Source organism: Trichosurus vulpecula, chromosome 2 (assembly GCF_011100635.1).
Source record: "Trichosurus vulpecula isolate mTriVul1 chromosome 2, mTriVul1.pri, whole genome shotgun sequence".
Lineage (NCBI taxonomy): Eukaryota > Metazoa > Chordata > Mammalia > Diprotodontia > Phalangeridae > Trichosurus > Trichosurus vulpecula.
Genome location: NC_050574.1, coordinates 308034275 through 308061046, shown reverse-complemented (window position 1 = coordinate 308061046; position 26772 = coordinate 308034275). Strand labels below are relative to the sequence as shown.

Below are 26772 nucleotides of genomic sequence, written 5' to 3'. Positions count from 1 at the left end.
GTGTGTGTGTGTGTGTGTGTGTGTGTGTGTTTTACACAATCATAGTTCAGGTGGGATTATGGTAAGGATTGTCAAATATGGAGAGTATAAAGTAAAAACCCCCATGTCCTCATAATCATATAGGTGATCCATGGAAGAATTAGTTTTCCGGCCTGAGTTCAATGTTCTTTTTTTTCACTGTGATATTTCCATAATACTGATAGAGGATACCAGAATAATGACAATGCTAAGTGCTATATATGCCTGGATAAGTGTGTGATTCCATTTAATGATGGGCTGTTATAATAGTATTCTACATTCTAAAGGTGTAATGCCAAGTAAAGTGGGACTTTTTTTGTCTTTTGTTTTGGAGTGCTTTTCAGCAGTAAGGTAATCAAGTGCCTTTGAGTCTTGCCTTTGGTTCAGTCAAAAGTCTTTGATTGAATCATGAGTCTTTGACCACCTGCTTAAGTCACAAGAAGGCATAGGTCACATGGCTTTGAGTCACATGATTGTGACGCCTTCTGACTCCGAAGAAGTCTATACATACTCTGAGGTTAGCATTTTGCTTGGGGCTCACTCACTGGAAGAGTATTGGTGTGGATACTCTGGGGAGCCATCAAAGAGCCCCACCCCCACCCCCCCACTTTGAAAACCCAGATGTTGGTGCTTCTCTCTTTCTGGTAACTACTTATGTATTGCTATGGTCAGACAGATAGAAGCCTGCCTACCAATTGGTGTTTATTTTGCTCTGTTTATATAATTTCTGCTTGCAATTTTTGTTTGTGTTTTCTCTGAAGTTGAGAGTGCTAACTTTTTCCCCTGAACTAAGTGAATAATATATGTATGTTTAATTAAAGTAAGATTGTTAACCCCTTAAAGTTGCTTTCCTTAGAAAAGCAGATCAAAGATCCTGTACTAGTAGCCCTCCTGTGTGCTGGTGTTATTGGCCTTACACAGCCACAGTAGTGGGAAGTAGCATTGTTGTTACAAAAGGTACAAGAAATATTGATATTAATCATTGTCTTAATAGATTTTTGTTTTAATTCTAAGGTAAAATATAAGTAACAAGGACAAAATATTTTAGGAATAGTACCAAACAATTTACAATCATCCTTTTTTGAAAATAAATCAAGATTTTCATATTCTCATTATTCCCTCCATATTAATATCCTAACTGTTATTTTTACATTGACTCAAGAAATACTCTGGAGGTTATAAATTCTTGTACTCATTTTTTTCAATCTTTTAAAATTCTTTTTCTAAAATTCTATGTTTCAAAAAGAAATGCTTTCTGGTATACATTATTTGATAATCTGTTAAATATGAATGAAAGTAATGGAACCTTACCTGTTATATTGCAGTAAACGTAGAGTGGCTCAAGAGGCCCGCTACCATCTGAATCAATGTGGAAGAAACCAGATGTATTTCCCTTGTGCCGGTAGGCTTCACAGGATTGCTCATAGATTGCTAAAAGGGAAACACAGGAAGTAGGAGAGAAGTTTTTGTTGTTGTTGTTGTTGTTTGTTTGTTTGTTTATTTGTTTTGGTTTTTAGTGTGTATTGATTGTAGAATAGTCAGCCACTTTCTGTGACATCAATAACTTTATTTGCATTTAATCTTCATCTGTTTAACACAAAAATCTTATTCCATCAGTCCTAAACCCAGAGTACCTGGGGGACTATAACCATTAACAAAATAGTATTCCCTGGTCATACTGTTCAAACAACGTAGAAAAATGACAGCTTACATGAAGGGTATCTGCTCTTATGCAAAAATAGCTATTTAGCTGTGTTATAATGGTAGTATCAATAAGGTGTATCAATAAGATGATAAGAAACTGTTAAGGGCTGTGTAGCAAGTAGGCAACTACCCGCAAGCACCAGGATACCAGGATGACTAAGATTAGAATAATCAAAGGGTAATCTTAATGGTACTTGTAATAATAACTAGTCCATAGGAAAGTGAACTCATGACCTTGGGCTCTTTAAACCAATTAATATTTTCTGAGCACAGACCCCATGACTAGAATGATGCTAGTCAATGAGAAACACAAGAAAGAAGCACAAGATATGGTCTATCACGGAACTTCACTTATATCTGTAGCTGGGAGGGTAAAATTAACACATATGAAGCAGAATTGCTATTGTTTATTAAAGAAATATAGAATTTAGCATGGACTAGAGTAGTTAGGTGAAGTTTCCTGGGTGAGATAAGATTGGAAGTAGAATGCAATGCTCCATTCAAACTGAGTCAATAGCTTCAAAGAGAAATCTTTATAAGCATGTGATACATAAAAGGTGTACTTCAAACAAATATTGTCTTAGTATAAGGAAATGTCCGCAGGAGTGGGGAACCTGAGGCCCGGAGGCCACATGTCACCCTCCAGGTCCTTGGTTGCGGCCCTTTGACTGAATCCAAACTTCACAGAATAAATCCCCTTCATAAAAGGGTTTGTTCGGAAAAACAGTTACATAAAGAATTCTTTGTTGGTGCAGTTGTTTCAGTCATGTCCTACTCCTTATGATCCCATTTGGGATTTTCCTGGCAAAGATATTAGAGTGGTTTACCATTTTCTTCTCCAGCTCATTTAACACATGAGAAAACTGAAGCAAAGAGGGTTATTTGCCCTTCCTAGGATCATACAACTAGTAAGTGTCTGAGGCCACATTTGAACTCATGTCTCCCTGACTCCAGGCCTGATGCTCTATCCACTGTGCCTCCTACCTGCCCCTCAAAGAATTCTTAGAGTGGAATTTTATCTTGATAGAAACAGGTGTATAACTTGGCTGAAAAAAGCGGATGAACCAGTGATTTCATACCTGAATAAAACAGTCTAGTTCTGGATCAACCAGGTAATTCATTGCCTAAAGTACAATTTGAAATGTCCTTGCAATGTCTACTCTCATTAAGGATAATGACAGCATACAGATAGAAATACAGTTGTATTTAGGCCTCATCTTTTCAAGTACCAAGGTCAGATTTGTATTTTGTTTTTGTTTTTACTTTGTTTATTTCTCTCCCTCCTCCCCACCCCATTAATTTGTACTCTTCTGGGGAAGCTATTACTGAGTGAAACTGTCCCAGTATTCTTTCCCACCTTGGTCTGCAAGTCCCCCAATTTCTAGGTCAAAAGAAAATAATACTTCACTACATGACTATATATATGGTCATAGATCTCTCTCTCTTTCTCTCTCTCTCTCTCTCTCTGTCTGTCTCTGTCTCTCTCTCTGTCTCTCTCTGTCTCTGTTTCTGTGTGTGTGTGTGTGTGTGTGTGTGTGTGTGTTTGGTCTTAGACATAAATAAGACTAAATTAATTCCATTAATTAAATAAATGCTTGTGAAACATTTTGGAAGCATTTTGCTTTTATGGACAGTTGTTTAATTAAGCTTAACAACTCCCTTGTGAGGTACATGTATAGCAAGTTCCATTCATTTAGTTTGATGGATGTAAAAAAGGGAGGCAGGTTAAAGAAGAGGGGTTTTGCTGAAATTAGTTTGGAAACTGTGCCAGAGTGGGACATCTCTTGGTGTCCCAGGAAATTCTCAAAATAGAAATAGCTTCTATAACATTTCTGTCATTGAAAAAAAGGAACTAAGGGTATAGGGCAGGTCCTGTAGCCTTGTTGGCTCAGCAATTAGATCTAATTCATATATAGATAATGGAGAGTAGAAAATAAGAATATATCACTCAAATTTCATAATAATAATACAACATATTTCTACAATAGTTAAAGTATTTCTGAATTATATTTGATATACATTCATATACAAATGTATATAAACCCCTGAAGGATAGCCTCAGAACTTATGTTATATATCTATACACATTATCTATTGGATTTCAATGATGTGAGTACTCTCTCTCTTTCTCTATGGATATGAGGCATGGAGGGGATAGGCTATCTCTCCTATACCTTAGTCAGAAGGAAAGAGCATATCACAGCAAGCCTTGACCCCATCATTCTCTGATATTCAAAGAACTTTTGGTTTCATTGAGTACACCCTCAGTCAAAACAGATTATAACCCTTCTAGGCCTTGATGGAGACTATTTGTGGGTTGATCTGATTAATAAAAATCATTTATTGTTGGCTGTCTTTTTGTGTATGACCCTCCCAAGGAAAAAAATATCACCTCCATCTCAAAATTTTCATAGTATGATGTCTATACCTTCTCCATTAAACTTATAACTTTATACCTCGTATCCTATCTTATCCCTACTGTTAGTTTATAATTTTCTTAAAGGGACTGTGTGTGTTTTTAGTCTTTGGAAAATATAGCACAATAACCTACACGTGGTGTTTAGTAAACATTTGTTGAAATGGAGTTGTTTAATGTAATAATTATTTTAATGATATGGTTTGATGCCTGAATCTGCCATTTAATAGCTAAATGGCTTTGGACAATTTATTTAACCTCTCTCAATCATACTTCTCTCACTTGTAAAATCAGGAAAATAACATTTACTTCCTCACAGGTGTCTAGTAAGCAAAATAATGTATTCAACAAACTTAATGAACATAAAGTAATATGCAAAATGAGTTACAGTTATTATCATAGGCAACTCTTTAATGTGTCTTTTCCCTTTCCCCAGTGAATGGTAACATGAACTAGCAGTCACATGGCACTTTAAAATTTGGAAAAGCTTTCACACACATTATTTCATTTGACCTTCAAAAATTTATATTATTATTCCTATTTTATAGATGAGGCAATTGAGTTTAAGAGAAAGCAAGTAACTTGTCCATGGTGATCCAGCTAATGTCAGAGCTGGGATTTGAAACCAAGTTAACAACACAAACTGTAAATTCTTGAAATGGTTGCATAATTTCATCTGTCATTCTTTTTTCTCCCCACAGGGAATAGGGTAGGTCTCCCTAGCTTTTCATGATGCTAACATTCTTGGGATAAAAACTCAAGTGACCATAGAAATTATTCCACAATATTGCCAATTCATCATGGATATGTCTATGGGTAAGATGAGTGATTCTCTTATACTAAGACAACTGACAAAAGGAAGAAGCATGAACTGAGAATAGATTATGGGAGTTGAGTGGAGGAAGGGCTCTCTGCTATGGAACTGGAAAGTGTTCCTTCCCAACCAAGCAGAGGACAGTCATGCTGAATAATTTCATCATCTATAATAATTTCAATAATTATAACCTTTGAAAAACTGAAGCAAATCAAAGACCACAAACACCTAGATTTCCTTCAACTGAAAGGGATTAATCGTACAATAATTATAGAATAGCCAAAGGAAGCCTTCAGTTCACACAGAAGAAAACATTTAAAATTTAATTCAATGCAACAATAAGATTAAGGTTATACATGTATTTGTTGCTGTAATTCTAATATCTCCTTAGATTTACAAAAGTCCAGGAAGTTCAAGGGGCCTTTCTAGATAATATCACAGAGTGCTAATGAGAAAATTTACCCAGTAGAAGAAAGCTTCAATCAAAGGGCCTAGGGTACTGATTTAAAGGGGAACAGAGAGAGGGGAGGGGGGCATATACCACTATACTTACTAAGCTTACTACACATCTCATTTAGATTATTCAATTTATTTAAACAAATATTTATTAAGTTATTACTGTGTACCAAGCATCAAGCTAAGGACAAGAAAAGATACAATTTTATTTGATGCTGTACTTTCCATCAGGAACTCTGCTTGACTTGGACTCTATCATGGATCACTAAAATAATCTCTTCACTTGAAACCTCATCATCCTGATTGACTCATTTTTTTTCAATATTCACTTCCAAAAGGTTTTGAGTTCCAAATTTTCTCCCTGTCTCTCCCCTCCCCCCACTCCATGATGGCATACATTATGATTACGCCTTCCCCCAATTTGCCCTCCCTTCTATCACCCTCCCCCTTCCCTTATGCCTTTCCCCTTCTAATTTCCTGTAGGGTAAGCTAGATTTCTATATCCCATAGCCTGTGTATCTTATTTCCTAGTTGCAAGTAAAAACAATTTTTACATCCATTTTTTTAAAACTTTGAGTTCCACATTCTCTCTCTTCCTCCCTCCCCATCCATCCTCATTGAGAAGACAAGCAATTCGATATAGGTTATACATGTGTAGTCATGCAAAACACTTGTATAATAGTTATGTAGGGAAAGACTAACTATATTTTCCTCCAGCCTATCCTACTCCACCCCATTTATTCTATTCTCTCCTTTGACCCTGTCCATCCTCAAGAGTGTTTGCTTCTAATTACCCTCTCCCCCAATCTGCCCTCCCTTCTATTACTATCCCTCTCATCCCATTCCGCCCCCCCTCCCCCTGCTTTCCTGTAGGTTAAGATAGATTTCAATACCCAGTTGAGTATGCATGCTATTCCCTCCTTAAGCCAAATCTGGTGAGAGTAAGGTTCACTCACTTCCCTCTCACCTCCCTCCTCTTCCCCTACACTGTAAAAGCTTTTTCTTGCCTCTTTTATGTGAGATAACTTATCCCATTCTATATCTCTCTTTCTCCTTCTCCTAGTATATTGCTCTCAGCCCTTGATTTTATTTTTTAGATGTCATCCCTTCATCTTCAACTCACCCTGTACCCTCTGTGTATACATACATACATACATATGTATGCATACATACACACATACACATATATACACAAACATATATGTGTATATGAATATGTATGTATATATATGTATATGTATGTGCATATATTTTTTTCTCCAACTATCTAGTAAAGAGAAAGATCTCATAAGTTACAAATACCATCTTTCCATGTAAGAATGTAAACAGTTCAACTTTAATGAGTCCCTTATGATTTCTCTTTCCTGTTTACTTTTTCATGCTTCTCTTGAGTCTTGTATCTGAAAGTCAATTTTTTTCTATTTAGCACTGGCTTCTCAAGAATGTATTAAATTCCTCTGCATCATTTAATATAAATTTTTCCCTCTCATTGATTACACTAAGTTTTGCTGAGTAGGTGATTCTTGGTTTTAATCCTTGCTCCTTTGACCTCTGGAATATCATATTTGAAGCCCCCCAATCCCTTAATGTAGAAGCTGCTAGGTCTTGTGTTATCCTAATTATATTTCCACAATACTCAAATTATTTCTTTCTGGTTGTTTGTGATATTTTTTCCTTGACCTGGGAACTCTGGAATTTGGCCATAATATTCCTAGGAGTTTACCTTTTGGGATCTCTTTCAGGAGGTTATCAGTGGATTCATTCAATTTCTTTTTTACCCTATGGTTCTAGAATATCAGGGCAGTTTTCCTTGATAATTTCTTTTTTTTGGAGGGGAGAAGGCAGGGCAATTGGTGTTAAGTGACTTGCCCAAGGTCATACATCTAGTACATGTGTCAAGTGTCGAGGCTGGATTTGAACTCAGGTCCTTCTGACTCCAGGGCCGGTGCTGTAGTTGATAATTTCTTAAAACATGATGTCTAGGCTCTTTTTTTATCATGGCTTTCAGGTAGTCCAATAATTTTTAAATTATCTCTCCAGGATCTATTCTTCAGGTCAGTTGTTTCTCCAACAGGATATTTCACATCATTTTTTTTCATTCTTTTGGTCTAGTTTTATAATTTCTTGATTTCTCATAAAGCCATTAGCTTCCATTTGCTCCATTCTAATTTTTACTGAATTATTTTCTTCAGTGAGCTTTTGGAATTCTTTTTCTATTTGGCCACTTCTGCTTTTTAAGGCATTCTTCTCCTCATTGGCTTTTTGGACTTCTTTTGCCATTTGGTCCAATCTATTTTTTAAGGTGTTATTTTTTTCAATATTTGGGGGGTTCTCCTTTAGCAAGCTATTGACTTGTTTTTCACGATTTTCTTGCATCACTTTCATTTCTGTTCCCAATTTTTCCTCTACTTCTTTTACTTGATTTTCAAATTCCTTTTTGAGCTCTTCCATGACCTGAAACCCATTCATATTTTTCCCAGAGGCTTTGGATGTAGGAGCTTTGACTTTGTTGTCTTCTTCTGATTGTATGTTTTGATCTTCCTTGTCACCAAAGTAAGATTCTATAGTCTGAGTTGCTTTTTTTGTTGTTTTGTTTTCCCCACTGTTTGCTCATTTCTCCATCCATTTATTTGATTTTTTAACTCTTTGTTAAGGTAGGGCTCTACTTCCAGTGTGGAAGGCTTACTGTCCCAAGCTTCAGGGGTTTTGTGCAGCTATTTTCAGAGATACTTCTAGGGACCTGCAAGTTTTCAGTTCTTCTAAGGTGGAATGATCTAAGGAGAGGTGGTTACTTCTCTCCTGGCCTGTGCTTTGGTCTGTGAGTGACCATAAGCACTCTTTTCTGCCCTGGAACTGTGAGAAGGGTTCTCGCCACACTGTTGCCACAAGTTCTGCTATGCCAGTTCTACTCTTTGCCCCAGGACTGCGACCCAGATCAAAGTATGGGCAAAGCAACAGAGTCCTACCTCAATGCCAGCACAGAGATCCCTGTAATCTCCTTCTGATCAGTTGTTTGATCCCCTTAACATCTGTGAGCTGAGAGCTCTGGAAGCAACTGCCACCACTGCTGCTACTGCCACCACCCTGGGGCTTTGCTGGGGCCTGGGCCGGTTTGCACTCCTCTCTCAGCCAGGTTTCATAGATCTTTCTCACTGACCTTCTAAGTTGTCTTTGTCATGGGCTGAGAAGTCTGGAAACCACCTTAGCTGCTCATGATTCAGTCCCCTGAGGCCTGCTCTGGGTTTGCTGGGTCCCACTCCACTTTGGACTGCATTCGTCTCTCAGCCCAGTGCAACAGACATTTCCATCGATCATCCAGCTTGTCTTGGGCTAGAAATTTATTTTGTGGGTTCTGCCTGCTCTAGAATTTCATTAGAGTCATTTTTACAGGTATTTGCAAGGAGTTGTGGGAGAACTCAAGTGAGTCCCTGCTTTTACTTCACCATCTTGGCTCCACCCCAACTCAGTTTTTGACCCTCAACTCCTTAATGGCTTCTGCCCTCTTATTGGAGGGCTGAAGGGTGAAATATTAAACTCTTCCCCAAACCTTCTTTTATAGATAGCTCAGAAATTTCAGAATTTTCCTGATAACTCTCTACTTTTCATCAGCAGTTTGGCTTGGTTTAGACTCTAAAGAATATCATGGATCCCATGCCAGTCACTACCTGATACCCCTGTACTTTTCAGCTTCCTTTTGTGTATTCCCTTTCACCATTAGATTCTGAGGGCAGCCAGGTGGCACAGGGGACAGAATAGTGGCCCTGGAGTCAGGAAGACCTAAAATACTTACTAGCGGTGTGACCCTGGGCAAGCCCCTTAACCATGTTTAACTCAATTTTCTCTTCTATAAAATGAGCCACAGAAGGAAATGGCAAACTACTCCAGTATCTTTGCCAAGAAAACCTCACAATGGGTCACAGAGTTGGACATGACTAAAAAAATGACTAAACTATTAGATTGTAAACCCCTTGAGGGGAAGGACTGTTTTTCTTTTTCTTATTTATATCCCCAGCTCTTACCACTGTATCTGGCACATAGTAGATACTTAGTAAATGTGAATTCAATTGAATATGAGAATAGTGTCTCTTCCCCTAGGTAGAGCAGAAGGAGGGCAGTCTAAAAGAACGGTAGTATACATACACAGATAACACAACACATAATATTTTTTTTATAAAAGAAATGTAAAGCCCAGTGGTGTGTGAGATCTGAGGCAGGAATTCTTTCCTGATTGGTGAGTGAGGGTGGGTGACAGAAGCCTTCATAGAGGAGATGAAATTTACACTATGATTTAAAGTATTAAAATGGGGTAATTGGAGTCTATGCAAATTGACCACTTTACTGATGAGCAAACTGAAGCCTGGAAATGTTAAGTGATTTCTTCAAGGTCAGACGTAATAACCAAGAAACCAAGGAGAATTTGAATCCAGTATCCATTAAATTCATTCATACTCTTTACCACTATCAAAAAGATTAGTGAGGATTTAGGGGACCAAAGATGTTTTAGAAGTAGGGAATGACAAGATCAAAGCAAAGAGAAGGGAAAGTGGGGGAGATTCAAAGATTGGAGATTAATTCAATTTGACTTAAGAACAAAATGTCTGGAGGGGAGTAATATGAGATAAGTCTAGAAAAACAGAGTTGCAACTGTAATAGTTCCGACAAGCAGTAATGAGAGACTAGAATGGGAAAAAAAACTATACCCAGTCAGTGGAATACATATAAACTATTGTCTCCTCCAAAATTTCTAGTTAATTTGTACACTCTTTAAAATCTTACCACCTCCCCCCAAAATTGTTTTATGATCTGGGAGCCCATTTTGGTGTACTGTTACTTGACATTGGAGAGAATGGAAATTCACAACTGGTGTATGAAATTGGAAAGGTCTTAAGCATGGAAACAGCAATGCCCTGTGTTGTCTGACATTTAAGAACTAGCCTATTTTTTATAAAGTTCATTACTACAAATGCTTTTCTATTCAAACATAGGACATTTCTGAAAGACAGTAAGATGCTGGATGAGAATAAAATACAAACTCCTGTGCCAGACATTCAATACATATGCATCACAATATTATTTGAATCTACTTATTCTACTCATCCCCTAAGGACTTGAAAATACTCTGCTCCTCTAGTCACGTGGCCTAACTTGTTCTCCCATCAATAGGTCCTATATTTCCTCCAGAGGCCCCATCATACAGTAAAAAGAACTGTGAGCTAGGATTCAAGAGACCTGTGTTCAAGTCTCAATTTGTTCCCTAATTATATACGAAATGTGGGTAAATAATTAGAATCCTTAAAACCTACATAAAATAGAATGAGAGCAAAAGGGATGTTATTGGTCATGATATTAAGCTTAGATCATTTTGTTGTAGATTTAAGTCTTCTTTTCTCTTGAGGGAAAAAATGGTGGAAATTATGCTCAATAAAAAGTAGGAAATTTTAGTCAATGGTTTTTTACTTGTTTTCTTGGAAAGCTGATCTAAGTTTTAGGGAGAAACCTAGGATATTTCTGATAATCATTAGCTTAAATGGAAGGCAGTATGTATAGCAGATCAAGATGCTGAACTAATGTCAGGAAAAGCCTGGGTTGAAATGCCCTTTCTGATGTTTACTAGCTGTGGATCTTGGGTAAGTTGCTTAATTTCTCTCAGCTTCAGCTTCCTCATTTGTAAAATGGGGATAATAATAATACCTACCTCACAGGGCTATTTCAAGGATCAAATGAGATAATATAAGTAAAGTGTTTTGAAAACTTAATATATATGTGTGTACATATATATATATATTTCTTATAATTAAAACATATTATGATAAAGATATATTTTAGATCCAGGATTGTATATAGGCTTTGCTTATTTATATATAATTGCAAATTATATATGGATGTTTGTATACATACCTGTACATACATGAAAGGCATTATAGTATAGTATATTGGAAACTGACCTCACAGTAAAGAAGACCTGAATCAAGGCATGCTGTTGACGCATACTGCGTTATTCAATTCCAGGCGTGCCACCTACCCTCTCTGTGCTCTTAATAACTTCTAAATTGATGAAAAGATGGAGACATACATTGGTAGAAGAAATTTCTTAAATCTAGAGTTTCCTAATTCAATGAAAACACAGGTCCAGTCCTTATCCTATAGATAGATAGATAGATAGATAGATAGATAGATAGATAGATAGATAGACAGATAGATATGCATATATGTTTATACACAGGTGTATACACATACCCCCTTAAATACAAAGACAGACACACAGATAGACAATTTGGTATAATGGATAGAAAGGCAGCTTAGGACATAGGGGAAGCTGGAATTAACTTCTATCTGAGATTAAGTCCTGCCACATACTGGCTATTCACTTAAACTTGCACTGTTTTAGTCAATGTTCTATGATTCAGAGAGTATAGAGACTTTATTTAATTCTTTTTCATAGACTTCCCATCTTAGGTATCTATATCTAGATGCCTAGATATAGAGAAAGAGATAAAGATATAGAGATATATATAGATATACATAAATGTATGTAGGTAGGAATGTAGGTGTATATATAGTATATATGTATGTATGTATATGTATAGTGTGAATGTGTGTATATATGTACACACATGTGTATATATGTATATGTGTGTGCATCTATATATACATACATATGTACATACATACACACACATATACACTATTCAAACATTTACCGAGACACCTCCCTCTTTTAGCAACAATAAAAATTAAACAAATTAAAACAATTAATATTCTTAGTAAAATTTAACATGTTGAAGTTACACTGTATTTGGGTTTGAATCCTAGTTTTGCAACTTAATTATTACACCACCCTAGGCATGCCTTTCTCTAAGTCTCAGCTTTTTCATTTGGAAAAAAATTATATATATCTAATTTGTACTACTTTGCAGGGTTGTTGTGAAGCTCAATGAGATAATATTTTAAAATAGTGAAATGCTATGTAATTATTATAAGGGGAATAATGCTTATAATCAGGAGCAGCTAGCTGGCACAGGGAATAGAGCATGGGGTCTGGCTTCAGGAAGCCTCATCTTCCTGAGTTCAAATATAAGTTCATATATTTGCTAGCTGTGTGACCCTGGTCAAGTCACTGAACCCATTTGCCTCAGTTTCCTCATCTTTAAAATGAGCTGAAGAAGTATAGCAAACCAGTATCTTTGCCAAGAAAACTCCAAATTAGGTTAGGAAGAGTCAAACATTGCTGAAAATGACTCAACAACAACAATGCTTATAATCAGTTATTCTCATAATCCTTGAATCCTAGGGTTCTAGCCATACTGGTCTTGGAAACTATCTGGTTGGAAGTTGACAAACTATCTACTGGTCCTCTGCGTACACTCTTTGGTCTAACCATGTTCTAATTATCTTCTATACACAGCATGTTCTTCCTTCTTCCTGTATGTGAAAATGTCCTGCTTCCCCCACAAATACACCAAACCCACAGGGGGAAAATATGCAATCATAATTTCATAACATAAGTTTCATCTGCTTCACAGATTTTTTAAAATTTATTTTCTTTCTGAGGCAATCAGGGCTAAGTGACTTAAACAGGGTCACAGAGCTAGTAAGTATCAAGTATCTGAGGCCAGATTTGAACTCAAGTCCTTCTGCCTCCAGGGTCAGTGCTCTATCTACTGCACCACCTACCTGTTCCATAGATTTCTGATTGACTACCATAGTCCATGATGTTCTCCCTTTCTTTACTTCCTGTGGTATGTTTTGTCTGTGCATTTTTATTTGCCTTTTTTAAAATTTTAGAGTATATTATTTTGTAATATATAAGACTACATTTTAATCTTCTATACTTATTTCATTAATTCTTAACATGTGTATTAGACCTGTCCCAAAATTAGACTGTAGGCTCTTGTGGAAAGGGGTAATATCTTATCTTTCTCTTCTATTTCCCCACTATTGGGTACCAAGATTGAAACAAAGAAGATACTTCATAAATACTTGGGTGATCTTAACTAAGGAGAAGAAGTTTAGGGGTAGTTTAAAAAATTTAAAATGAACAAAACTGAAAATCTTAATAAAAACAAAAATCTGTGGGCTAAAACATGCTCAGCGCTATTAGTCATACTTATGACATTAATGGATATAAATGGTGTGCTACAGTGGCCTAAAATCACTTTATGAGGTTTCTAGTACCATTTTACCAAAGCTTCCTGGAACACCCACTCATTTCTTAGTAAACCTCACCAAAGAAAATGCACAGGGGGGCAGTATGGGGGGACAAGGGCAGTGAGATTTTTCTTTTGAGAGATCCCTAACATATTATATGGGTCAGTTAGATTGTGATTATTAGATGGTAGCCAGATATATCATAGACAGGCGTTAGCATTATAAGGGGATGTTATCAAGGGACAGTTAGCTCACTGAAAGAACAAAAATCTTAACAATTAGAGGTGACTAGAAATGGAATGGAATTAGTTATAGAAATGTGCAAGCAAAGGTCCCAGAAGCTGAATTCCTCAAGAGAGGAATCTTCCACTATATAGGAAGTTGTCTTGAATGACCTCTCTAATATAACTTCTGAATATAATTTTCTTGGTTTCTAATTTTGGTTTATTTGAATATTTTCACCCAAATTATTTTTATAAGTCTGTTAGTCCTTCAGGCATCTTATCTCCACCTTTGGAGTAATATCTCCTTACAAAGAAATTTGTAATCATAGAAATATAGGTTCTAAAACCATCCTAAGTCTGCTGAGTGACTGAAAGTAACAGGCAACTCTTTTCTACATATACAGACATGGGTTGTTTCATCAAGCATCTGTTTAAACAACAGCAACAATAAAAATCAAGTGTTAGAAGACAGAAATGATCACTTACTCTTCAGGCTGGCAAGACATCAAGATTATAAGAGACAATGAACTGCAGGAATGATTGCCAGGGTCTACTATCATCACATTAACTGTCAGCATGAAATCTTTTCTGCTTAAAATGGACTTTGACAACTCTTCTGCTCACAGACTAATAAACTCAGTTCTATGGACTGCTTTGATGACAGGTTTATTTCTTTTCAATGCTATGTATTTTGATCCTACATATTTCATGCTACATATATGTATACACACATAAATGCACTTATATGAAGTACTATTTATGTTATATTAAAACTATACAATATAGAAATACTCTCTGAAGGGGTAGTTGCGTAAAAGAATAAGATTTCCTTAGAAGTCAATTTTTCTATTCATGTATCCATCTACCTCTCCTTTCATTCACTCACTAACTCAACAACAGGTCTACTAGAAGCAAAGAACTGCTGAAGGAAAGGCAATAGATTAACAGGAAGATAAAGACATGGTCCTTGCCCTCAAAGGGCTTACATTCTATTAGGTTAAGAGCAGCTACCTCACCCAGTTGTTGTAAGTATCAAATAGGATTATATATGTTAGGCACTTTGTAAACCTTGAAGTGCAATAAAGATGTTAACTGCTGTTTTTGTTGTTACAGAAAATACTCACATAGGGAACTATAATGCAAAATAAAAGTGTCACAAGACAGGTGATAACAAAGGGCTAGAAAAATAAGAGGATTGAATGTGGGAATGGGGAAGAGAAATCTTCATGAATATCTGGGCCTTAGAGAATGGAAAGGATTTGGATGGCTGAAGATTGGGGATTTTAGACAGATGGAATGCCACGAACAAAGGCAACACTGAATGTTCATTGAGGATGAGTAATGAAGCTTGGCCAGAACATATGTTTCTAGCCAAGGAAGGTAGGAGGAAAGTCTGAATGGAGGGGAGGAAGAAAATCTGGTGTAAGGAGGAAAGTCTGAAAGGTTGGTTGAGATCAGGGAGTATCTTGAATTTTGCATTGGACATTATTCAAAGAGAATGGAAAATAATAGAGGGTTTTTGAGTAGCAGGATGCAATGATCAGCATATTAAGGTCTTCTGTTGTTCCAGTGAACTGAGAATTTCAAGTTACTTTTTGTGGTGGACAACTGAAAAGTAAAGCAAATGCTAAGTGATAAAATCCTTCTTTTGTTCATTGAAATTTATTATTAAAGGGCCTGTGTTTATGGGATTCAGCCAGTTTGCATACTAGTCAAGTAGAACTCATCAAGGATAAAGTCTGATAAAATGTAACTAATATTATAACTAATAATATTAATTAATATTACAACTAATATTGATAAGCCTGATATAACACTAATACTGCTTTATTCTTGTTAACGTCTTAATTTTTTTCAAGTGCTTTTATGTGCATTTCATGTTGCACTCTCAAAAACATTGTGAGGTAGATGGAGCAGATATAATTATTCCTAATGGAGACATTAGGAAAACGAGTTTCAAAGAAATAAAGTCATTTGTCCAATGACATTGAGAAAATTCCTGGTAGGACCATGATTAGAACCTAGTTCTTCTGAGTACTAGGTCACTATGATTTCTAACTTAGTAAAGTTAACTCTCTAGAAGTTATACCTCAGATATCACCTATGAAGAGTTTATAACTATATCTGTTCCTCTAATTTGATAACATACATATTACGAAGGCTTTGGAATATTCCTGATTCACCTAACATGGAGCCACCCCTAAGAGGGCTTGCTTTGGCATGGCCAGATCTTCTAAGATGGAGGCACTTTTGGTCCTCTACCATGTGAGTAGGTGTAGCATCCTTTGATTCACCAAGAACTGGAACAAGTGGCATCTTTAAAACTGGTGAGACTGGGTGGGTTGCTCTCTTTATGTAGCTTTTTCTGATAAGCCTTCTGTCCTGTTGCATGCAGAGGGGGAGCAGGTGCTATGAATTTGATAGGTGAGAAGGGAAAGATTTACTTCTCCTGTTCTAACTCTTTGACTGAGAAATGAGCCTTGGAATGTTTGTTTCTGTTCTGTGTCATCTGCCCTTCTCAGTTTTAAGTGTCAGCAGTGACCTCTGGAGTTGGAGACATGGCAACCTTGGAGTCAGTATTTCAAATGAGATGTTTCAACAAGCCAGCCTGGTAAGAAAGCCCTAAGAAGTCCACATATCTGGGACTTAAGACTGAAAGGGGACTCAGATGTTGGGGCTATATGCTCTATAGGAACTGAACCAAGCTCTGAAACTAATACCTTTACCCTCCCCAGAGACTGAGATGGTTATTGGGGTAGGGGAATAGTGCCTCCCTGGTGTTGGGAGAGCTAGTCTGTAATTATATCTTTTGAAGAAAATATTTCCTTATAAAATCAAATCTGATTGTTAATGGCTAAATGTAACTAGAGTGCTAGGGATCATGCCCTACGCTTGAAGAAATGGAATCGGTGGGGCTGGAGCCACTTATAGAGAGCCAAGATACCCCTCACCCCAAATCTCTTTAAATCTATTAAAGAACCTTGATGGGAGGGGTTAATTGACCTCTACCTGGAGAAAAAAATGGTCATCATCCTTCATATAAACTGCTTTTGATGATAGTCATAGATCTCAGCTTGAGAAGAAGCCAACACAAGAGTCAACACAGTATTTCTGGCAGAATGGGAATGATGCCATGCAAGAATAATTCAGGAGTGTTGATTTTAATCTCTTTCAGTCAGAGTCAGAATTCCTGAGCTCAAAAGAAGGCAAACTGAGCAAGTCAAGAATTGTAATGAATTTTACCTTATGACCAGGCAAGATAACATCATATACCATGGTGTCCTCATTCAGAACTGTGCTTGAAATAAAGAGAGCAGACAGGGTAGCATTAAGACAACTACATATTGCTTTAATGATGAACTCCAAAGGCCCCTGACCCATTTTTATGCTCTGAATGAAAACACCACTGTGTCTTAAGGAGTCTCCCCTCACATGATTCTGAACAAAATGCTAAAAGAGCTTCAAGGAGATGCCTCCTGGGCTTTAATTACTGACAACCACAATACCCTGGTCATATTTTAACATTTTACCTCACTTTTAACGTTACTTGAATAAATGACATGTGGCACATGAAAATATTGAGCTCTGGCTAATCCTGCTTTGAGTGGCAGCGTCTGAGACATAGCTGAAGGATAAATAGTGTTAGACTTTAAAAGCAATTTCCTATGAATCATCCCTTCAAATACTTATGCATAAACATAGAGCTGGAAGGGACCACAGAGATCATCTTAGCACAACTACCAATTTTTAAAGATGAGGAAACTGAGAGAGAGGAAAGTTAAATGCTTTGCCCAATGTCACACAGGTAGCTAGTAGCAACGCCGGAACTAAAAGCAAGTCTCATGATTCCTGGCCCAGCATTCTTTCAAATATACCACTTGTTTAGTCAATTAGTTTTGTTCAACTGCTAATTACTCCATTTTGTGTTTTCTTGGCAAAGAAACTGGAGTGGTTCGTGAGTTACTTCTTTCTGCCCATTTTACAAATGAGAACTGAGGCAAACAGGGTTAAAAGTTACTTGCCCCGGGTCGCACAGCCAATAAGTGTGTGAAGCCACATTTTAACTCAGGTCCTTCTGACTCCAGGGCCAGCATTCTAACCACTGTTCAACCTACCTGCCCCTAAATATACCACACTGACTCCCATTATTGAAAATAATAATAGTGCCCCCATTAATAGTGACACCTATAATTCCTCTTTCCGTGGAGGCTACAGGATCATTTCAGCTCAGGTATTCTGAGCTGCAGTTGAGCTAAAGCTGATTCAAGTATATTCATTAAATCTTGCACTCCCTGGAGAAGAAATAGGAGAATTAGAAAAGACAAGCTGGCACAAGTCTGAAACAAAACAGGTCAAAACTTTTGTGCCAATCAGAAATGAGATGGAGCCTTTCGTGGCCATTTCTCTTTAAGCCTAAGTGGCACAAGGAGACTCATTCTCAAAATAATAATACTTATTAATAATAACAATAACAGCATCATCATTAACTTTCAGAATGTTATCCATTTTATTACTTATGTCAATGTACTTAGGATCTCAGAGTCTGTCAAAGTATGTCTGTTTTTTTTTTTTTTAAGTTTGGAGAGGCTCATGGCTAATACAGTAGACACACATCATTTTTTTTAATCAGGAAAGCTGATGAAGATGAATTCCAATATGTACCAGTTCAGAGAAAAGACCTTGTCCAATGTTATTCTGAGATGAAACGAAAAAAAAATCTTCCAAAAATTTCTTTACAAGTGGTAATCCACCCTATGCTTGAACATCTCTAAAAACAGAGAACTTACTATATGTCCCAAGATAGCCTAGTCCACATAAATACACTTTTTAATACATTCATCTTCCTCTGCTCTCTTGGATCATGCAGAATAAGCCCAATAGTTTAAGAACAGGATTCTTCCTGCAGATGCAGCTAGGTTTCACAGTGGACAAAGCAAGGAAGACCTGAGTTCAATTCTAGCCTCAAACAATTACTAGCTGTGTGACCCTGGGAAAATCACTTAACACCTTATCCGGCTCAGTTTCCTCATCTATAAAATGAGAATAATAATACCATCTACCTCACAGAGTTATTGTGAGGATTAAATGAGATAATATTTTAAGGCACTTAGCACAGTTTCTGGTTCTTAATAAATACTTGTTTTCTTCCTCTCTTCCTAATCTTTCTCTTTCCCAAATCATCCTTGCTTCCAAAAACACATCCTGATAGGTTTTGGTTTCCAATTCCCTGAATATTCTGGTAACATTCCTTTAGAGCAAATACATCTAACTGTTCCCACAAAACTCCTTAGTGAAGAGGGAACCAGAAAGAATGTAATTGGGGAATATTTAACAAAATAACTAAAAATACCATGGAACATAAATAATGTTATTTTTAAATCAATATTCTTACGTATAGTTTAACAGCCTCATTTCTATTTGAGTTTGATTACATTATTTTAGGTAAGTCCCTAAAAACATGACCCTGATAACCTGGCACACAGTCTTCAGGTGTGGCCTGACTAGACCTAGGCCTAGGCCTATAGTCCTACCCATTTCATTGCTTTGCACATTGTACTGCTACTAATGGAGCTCAAGAAGAAATTTATTCTTAGCTGCCATATCACAATGGACTTATGCCTAGATGATTATCCACCAAAAGTTCTAGGCCTTTTTTCTAATATAAATTACTAGCTGAATCATATCTCTTTTACCCTATACTTACATAGTTGACATTTTTACAAAGAATACAACAAACAATAACAACAAATGAAATTCTGGACTCTTAATTCATCCAAATTAAATTTCGTTTTATTAGATTCATCACCTGGATCCAGGTTATGTGATTTTAGATTAAGGATTTAGTCTTCTTATACCTCAGTTTTCTCATGTGCAAGATAAAGGGGTTGAACTAGAATGTCAGTGCCCATAGACCTGTTTTTGGAATAACATTTGTAAACGTATAAAATCGAATACAAAAGAAGCCAATTTGTGAAATAATTACGAAAAATACATATTTTTTAAATTACAGTTTCACAACCCACAGGTTAAGAATCCTTAGAGTAGATATTCTCTAAGGTGCCTTTTCGATCTATGGCTCAATGATTCGTGAGGAACAGATTAGGTAGTTCAGGAATTTCCTTTAATATGGAAGATCATCTCATTAAAATTGTTTCCTGTGGATGGATCCTGGATCATGGTCCCTGAAATAAAAGTTGGTCAAGTTGTTGGTGGCTCTAGTTTCTAAGGAAATGCTTTGTGGGGTCTATTTGACTTAGAGAAGCAGATTATTTTCTTTCTAAAAGAAAATAATGAGAATATCACTCAATTTTATCACTCTATGAATAAGCCTATATCACTTGCTCATTCCAAGACAGTGTGGTATAATTGAAAGGGCATTGGATTTGAAATCAGAAAACTCGGGTTCAATTCTCTGCTCTAATCATTAATAACTTGGTGCTTAAATTATATTAATCTACTAGTTTTTTTCTTATAAAAAATTGGAATAATGCTCTGTTTTTTTCTGTATACAGAACTATGCCTATGTCTGAAAATAAGCCACATCTGAAAAATGAGATCACTTGGAAATGGTGAAAAATAACATTTATTATAAGCTACATTGAGTCTTTTGCACAAATACGATTTTTTAAGTGGGTCCTGTATTCAGAGCAATACAACAATCATACTTCCCACTTCACAGAGTTGTTGTAAGAAAAGCCTGTTGCAAATTTTAAAGTCCTATATAAAAATGATCCATTGTTATTAATGCAAGTCATGCCTTAGCTTTCGAGGATGGGAAATATGTCTTCCTATGGTCAATCTTTTTCTTCTGTGATTTACAGGACACTTTTAATCAACGTGACATTCAGAGTTACCAGGGTTTTGTATTTGATGGCAATTAGCCTTCTGTTGATTGAGGTACACAAGAAATATCTATTGTTTCTGTTCAGGATTCAAGACAAATATCACAAGGCCTCCAAAGCAAGTCAATATCAAGAATTAAATTATGTTAAGTTCATTATTATCTCATGATTTGGGACACATGAAAGAAAACCAGCATTTATTATTTCATTTCACAGAAGCTGCCAATCCTATACAAGCATTTTAAATTTGACTCACTGAAATCTTAGTTGATAGAAAAAGTTAACTTGATGACAATGGCTAATCCAAAATTCCTAAATGTCTTCAATGAAAAGAAGTAGATCCAAGGTGAGTGGATGGCCCCCATTTCTCCTATTTCCTAATATAATCTCTCCATTCCTGTCTTGCTTATCTCCAATGTCTCCCTCATACAACATTTTCCTTACTACATGCCTTTGTTTTGTCTCACATGTTAAATGTCCTCCCCCTAACAATTATGCCTCAGCGAAATCTTAACCATCCTGCAAGGCCAAGCAAGGCCAAGCTCCTGGTTCACCCTTTTCATGAGGGCTTGCTTGACTTGTCTAACCCACACGATTTGCTTCCTTCCCTTAGTGACAAAACCATTTATACTCTGCATCACACAGGTCAGTAGCTGAGTACATGTTGGTTTGTATTGTTTTCTCTTGAATCAAATTATGAGCTCCTCAAGGGCAAAGAGCTTTTTTCAACTATCTTAGAACCCCATATAATTCTGAGTGCATAGTCTCTATGCAATAAATACTTGTTGACTGATTGACTTCAAAAATCTAGTGCACTTAATAATCATTCAGCTCAGTTCAATCCAATTTAAAAAATGTATTGATACCTTCATGCATGAAGCACAGAACTAGGCCCTAGCAAAACAAAAACAGAATCAAAATGGTCCTGATCCTTAAGGAACATGTATTCTACTCTGTGAATATTACATATGAATAGAGTGCTATGTACAAAATGTTTGCAAAATAAATATAAAGTAATTTTGAAATGGGAAATAAAACACTAAAATAACAGAATCAGTCATTTTAAGAGGTTGAAGCCAGACAGGCAACTACTACAGGCACAGGGGACAGCCTAAGCAAAAGTATGTAGGCTGAAAGCAGAATATCACACATAGAAAAGGAGAGAACCAGTTCATATAGAATGTAGGTTAAATGTGGGAGGAATACTTTGATATGTCTAAAAAGGTAAACTGGAGCCAGATTGTATAGGACTTGAAACAATAAAGGATTTTGCATATTGTCCTTAATGCTAAAGGAGCCATAATATCTTCTGAAGCATAGGATAGACATGGTCAAACCTTGCTTAAGGAAAATTATTTAAGCAACTGTATGGAGGATGGATTAGAGAAATTGGAATTAGGCAAACCATAGGTATAGGTAGAAGCAACTAATATAATTTTTATTCAATATCATATCCCACCAATTAAGAATCTTTTATTTCCCCCCATTTCATCATTTGCCCTTTTTTGTCATCAATTTATTCATTCATATTCTCTTTTCCCTTTCTTTTTCTCTGTCCTTGCTCTCCTTTCTCTTATTTTTTGTGGGCCAGTGGATGTTGAACAAATTGAGAAGCTCTGTTGATAGAAGCTGGGACCAAAGAGGCTGCTAAACCCCCTTCAGTTCAAAAGAAAAACCAGCCATGGCATCCACAAGGATAAAAACCTCATAGCATCAGGATATTAACTTGCCTGAGCTAAGCAGCATGAGCAATGCTTTCAAAAAGTCCACTGGCTACCAGATGCCCCCTAGTCATCTCCAACATCTCATTAGCTACTAACCCTCTTTCCAGGTGAAAGTATTTCTGCCTACACCAAAGGCAGCACTGTCAAGACAGCACATATGCATTGTCCTATACTGTGATCGCTAGTGTGACAGGTACTATAGTGTTTCATAGCCAGACAACTGATAGGGCTTCTAATCAATAGCCAGCTATTGACTGCCTGACAGGAGAAGCTCTATATCTGGCTGTGTATGATGGAAGGAAAGGATGAAAGCTGACATCCTCTTTCCCCACTGAAAAGTGAGCTAAGAGGCTGTTAACATGTCAAAAGAGCTAGACTGTGATAGGAGGTTAACAAGGGCAGAAAACAAGGTGAAGACATCTGGAGAAAGGGCAGCTTGATCATCCTAAAAGGGAATGAAATTGAGGTCAAGGAACTTCACACATATTTAAGGAAATATAAAATGATAATGAATCATTCATTAACACATATTTACTCTGACAAATTGGGTCAGTTTGGTGCCTAAGCATTCATCAAATACTAGGTGTCCCCGTACAGTGCTAAGCAAAAGGCAGGTAGGCCATAAATAGCTATTGACTGACAGAGAATATTCAGAAGGAAGAGTCATTGTTCTTTTGGACTATATCATCTAATTAATTCTTATTTTCTTCATCTGAAACACATTTTGAAGGTCACGTTGAATATACCATAATCAAAACTGTTTCCTAAAGATCTTAGGCAGCATCCCAAATTTCAAAGCTTCTAAAATAACATTTTGCCAGACTCCTCATGCAGCCTCACATCATTTTTGGTTCTGTATAAGCCCAGAAAAACAAACCTAATGCCACACACCTGGCATAAAGGCTTGCTGAGTTTATGTGACTATCACCTTCATTAGCAGCGGTAGCATAGTGGGGGCGGGGAAGAGCAGAATCTGAGCATGGGATCAAAGATCCAGAGTAAGAACACACCTCAGAGGCCATCTAATTCGAGGCCCACATTTTGTATTTGAGGAAACTGAGACCCAGAGAAGTGAAGCATCTTGCCCAAGGTGATAGAATCAGCTAGTGGCAGAGATGGGATTCAGAACCAGATCATCTGACACCGAAACCCAGCATGTATTCCACTGTATCACACTAACCAGAAGATGTGGTTTAAAATTTGAGCTTTGCTACTTGAACCAAATAAGTTACTGAGCTTCTCTGAGCCTCAGTTTCCTCATCTGTAAAATGAGAGACCTGGGCTAGATGATTCCTAAATCCCTTCTAGGGTATGATATATGATTCAGAAGATTGATTCAGCTCATACCAGGGAATGAAGTCCCTTGTTTCTTTCCCTCTATCTAAAACCTATTCATCTTTCATGGCTAACTTTGAGTTTAACCTCTTCCATGAAACTTTCCTAACTAGTCTGGAGGTCAGAGACCATGGCTTACACCTGACTTATATATCCCACCTAGTACTCAACACAGGAATAGGCACACAGTAGAGACACATATTGCTTAAGTGATTATGCCCAAGAGAACCTATCAACATGCCACCTTTGCTAAGATACTTTACATAGCACCTTAAAACAATGACTCAAGAAAACTGAGAGGAGTGGAGTTGAAAAAGGGAAAGCAGGGAATATCTATGACTTGAAAGAGAGCCCCTGGTACTTATGCAAAGCCTCAGAGCAACACAATACCTTGAATTTGGCTCTAGTTGTTGGCCCAGGTGAATTGTTGGATTTTCAGTACTGTTGCAGCCCACATTCTTAGGCATTGATAGATTTCCCAAAAGCACAAGGAGAATTTTAAAAAATGTGTTGGTTTTTTTTTAAGGTACTGTATTTACCTTTTCATCTCATCAGCCTTGATATTGTACTTTGAAAAATCAGTACCTTACACATTTAATACTCAACTTCACAACCTTGGCCAGGAGAAGATTATTACTAAATGTTTTTTTTTAAACTGCATTTTTAGCCAGATAGATGGATTAAAATGCAAGGAATCAAGCATTATTAGACATAAGACTCTGGACAAAAGAGCTGGATGATTTCCAGGAAAGCAAATGTAATAGATTTGAAGGGATGAGGATTTTTGAGATTTACTCAACCATAAGCTTTTACATTTGGCTATCCCCTGTATACAAGTTTTCCCTTCCCCATTGTAAAAGAAGTAGTGTTTGCTAAAAGCAAAGCACTTTGGGTATACATGCTAATCAATTCCCTGGAACTGTTCTGAATAAAATCACCTTAATCTTGATAATTTTTAGCAACCCTTTCTGAGACTTTGCCTGATTTTTAAATCAGGCTCTCTCAGGCTCTCTCTGGGCCTAAAAAATAATTGTGGAATGTTAGAGCAGAAAACACTTTACAGAACATATAGTTCAGCTGCTTAATTTTATAAAGGAGGGAGTTGTGAACTAGAGGAGGAAAGTGAATTGTCCAAGATCACAAAGCAAGTTATAGACAGAGCTTAGACAAGGACTCAGGTAAACTAATTTCCAGTAAGATGTTTTAGTCACTACACTACCAAGTAAAAAATGTCTTGTAAAAGAGCTAATTTTTTTTAAGCTAACATCATTTCTCTCCCTTGTTTTGGAGCATGACAAAAGCTCTAAGAAGAAAATACATCATTCATCTCTGACACTGCAGAAATAACCAGGTTCAAAATAACAAAGCAGTGTGTCTACATGCCCTATGGATATAGCTCTGAGGATGTGAGAGAGGAAGCAAATATAATCCAAGAAATAAATAAGTGGCCAGAGCTTTCCATCAAATGAAGGGTTTGGACTCCAAGGTCTCTTCCAGAGCTGATATCCTATGATTCCATAAGATGTAGCTGACAATGTGGTGACTGCTTATATTGATGAGATATTGCTGAATATGAGTTTTCCAAAGTACCTCACGTTGACTATTAGGTCATTTTTCATCACCTATGCATTGCAATTCTTCATAGGCAACATGGTATTGAAAGCAATACACTAGAGTAGTTTGAAGTCCTCTAAGTGTTAGTGGCATACTTTATACTATTTCCCTAAAGAAAAGGAATGATTATTCTACTTTTTTACGCCTAGCCTCAAACTAAGGCGGAGAAACCTCCCATTTTCTTTCCATTTCCCATGGGTACCTAGCACAACCCCTGAAAGTTATTTTAAAAATGTTGGTGGTTAAGGACACAGGGAAGCCTGTGTCCCCATACCACATTCACTTCTGTATCTTTTGGGCAACTGTGCAAAACATAGACGGCCTTTAGCATATAACACAAATCTCAGCTCTGGGTATTTGTATGTATGATCTTAATCTAATCCAGTGTCTGATAGCAGGTGCTTACTTAATAAATGTTGATTCATTCTTTCTCACTATTCTCATTTTGAACTTCCATCATACTGAAAGCTAATACAGTACCATGTCACTTAGTTAAACTCTTAGTTGTTTGTACACAATAATTTTGTCTCCCCAATTTTAGTACAGGTTGGTAGAGAGCAAAGACTACGTTTTATAGCCCCAAAAATATTCTTCTTGCAAGTTGCTAGGGTAGTAGTGCTGGGCACATAGTGGGCACTTAATGCACATTCTGTGATTGAAACCATGATTGACTGAATAATACTAATAAGTGTACCATTAAAGATTCCTTCTATCATGCCCTCCTACTAAAACTCACAACAGCCTGTTCTGAATATCTTTCAGGCCTACTTACAGTTATGGCATGTGGCTCCAGTATACCCTGTGTCACTGCAGTTACAGTAAAAGGTGGCCCAGGACTGCGTACATGTTCCTCCATGTTCACAGTAATTTGGCAAACATCTAATCAAAGATAAAATACAAACACACAAAACAGTGCAATTAATTTCATAAAATATTAATTGATATACAATACATGCCAAGGGAAAAGTAAATCCTCAGGGAATTGCTTACCCACACAAGCCCATCTGTCACTCAGTAAACCCAAGAGAAGGCCCAACTCAGTTCAGTATTACAGAACCCCACACAAACAGTAGGGAGACTTCATTTGGAGCTACTCTTGATTCTCATCCATGATTTTGTTAAAAGATGAATTGAACAATGCAATAAAATTTAATATGAGGTGAACAGGTGAGTGTAGGTGTTCAGGTTCACACCTGAAGATATTCTGTAGAATTTGGATCAATTTTTGGTACTTCTGGAGGGCCAAGGGAAATGACAGATGACTCAGTTAATTTTCACCACCCCCACCTCCATTTTTGAGGTATATCCAAAAGCTCATTTTAAATGAACACAGAAAAAAAAATGAAACAAAAGAAATAAACAATAAAAAACTCAAAAGATTTTAATTCATTTAACTCATGTCTATCACGAAAATTTTGGAAAAGTCAAAAAATCTTCTAAGCCAGAAAGATATCGAGGGGCGAGCAACACTAAAGGG

At 36.8% G+C, this 26772-nt stretch overlaps 1 protein-coding gene across 1 annotated transcript in view; it reads right to left on the bottom strand.

Moving 5' to 3' along the window:
* The window catches only part of LOC118837073 (contactin-associated protein-like 5), a 240330-nt gene that overhangs the window by 47031 nt on the left and 166527 nt on the right, over positions 1-26772 (bottom strand). Inside the window, exons 9-10 of the mRNA XM_036744077.1 lie at positions 26068-26174; positions 1330-1449 (exon numbers count right to left, since the gene is read on the bottom strand). Of these exons, the coding sequence (XP_036599972.1) occupies positions 1330-1449; positions 26068-26174 (227 nt within the window). The remainder of the gene's footprint in view (positions 1-1329; positions 1450-26067; positions 26175-26772) is intronic.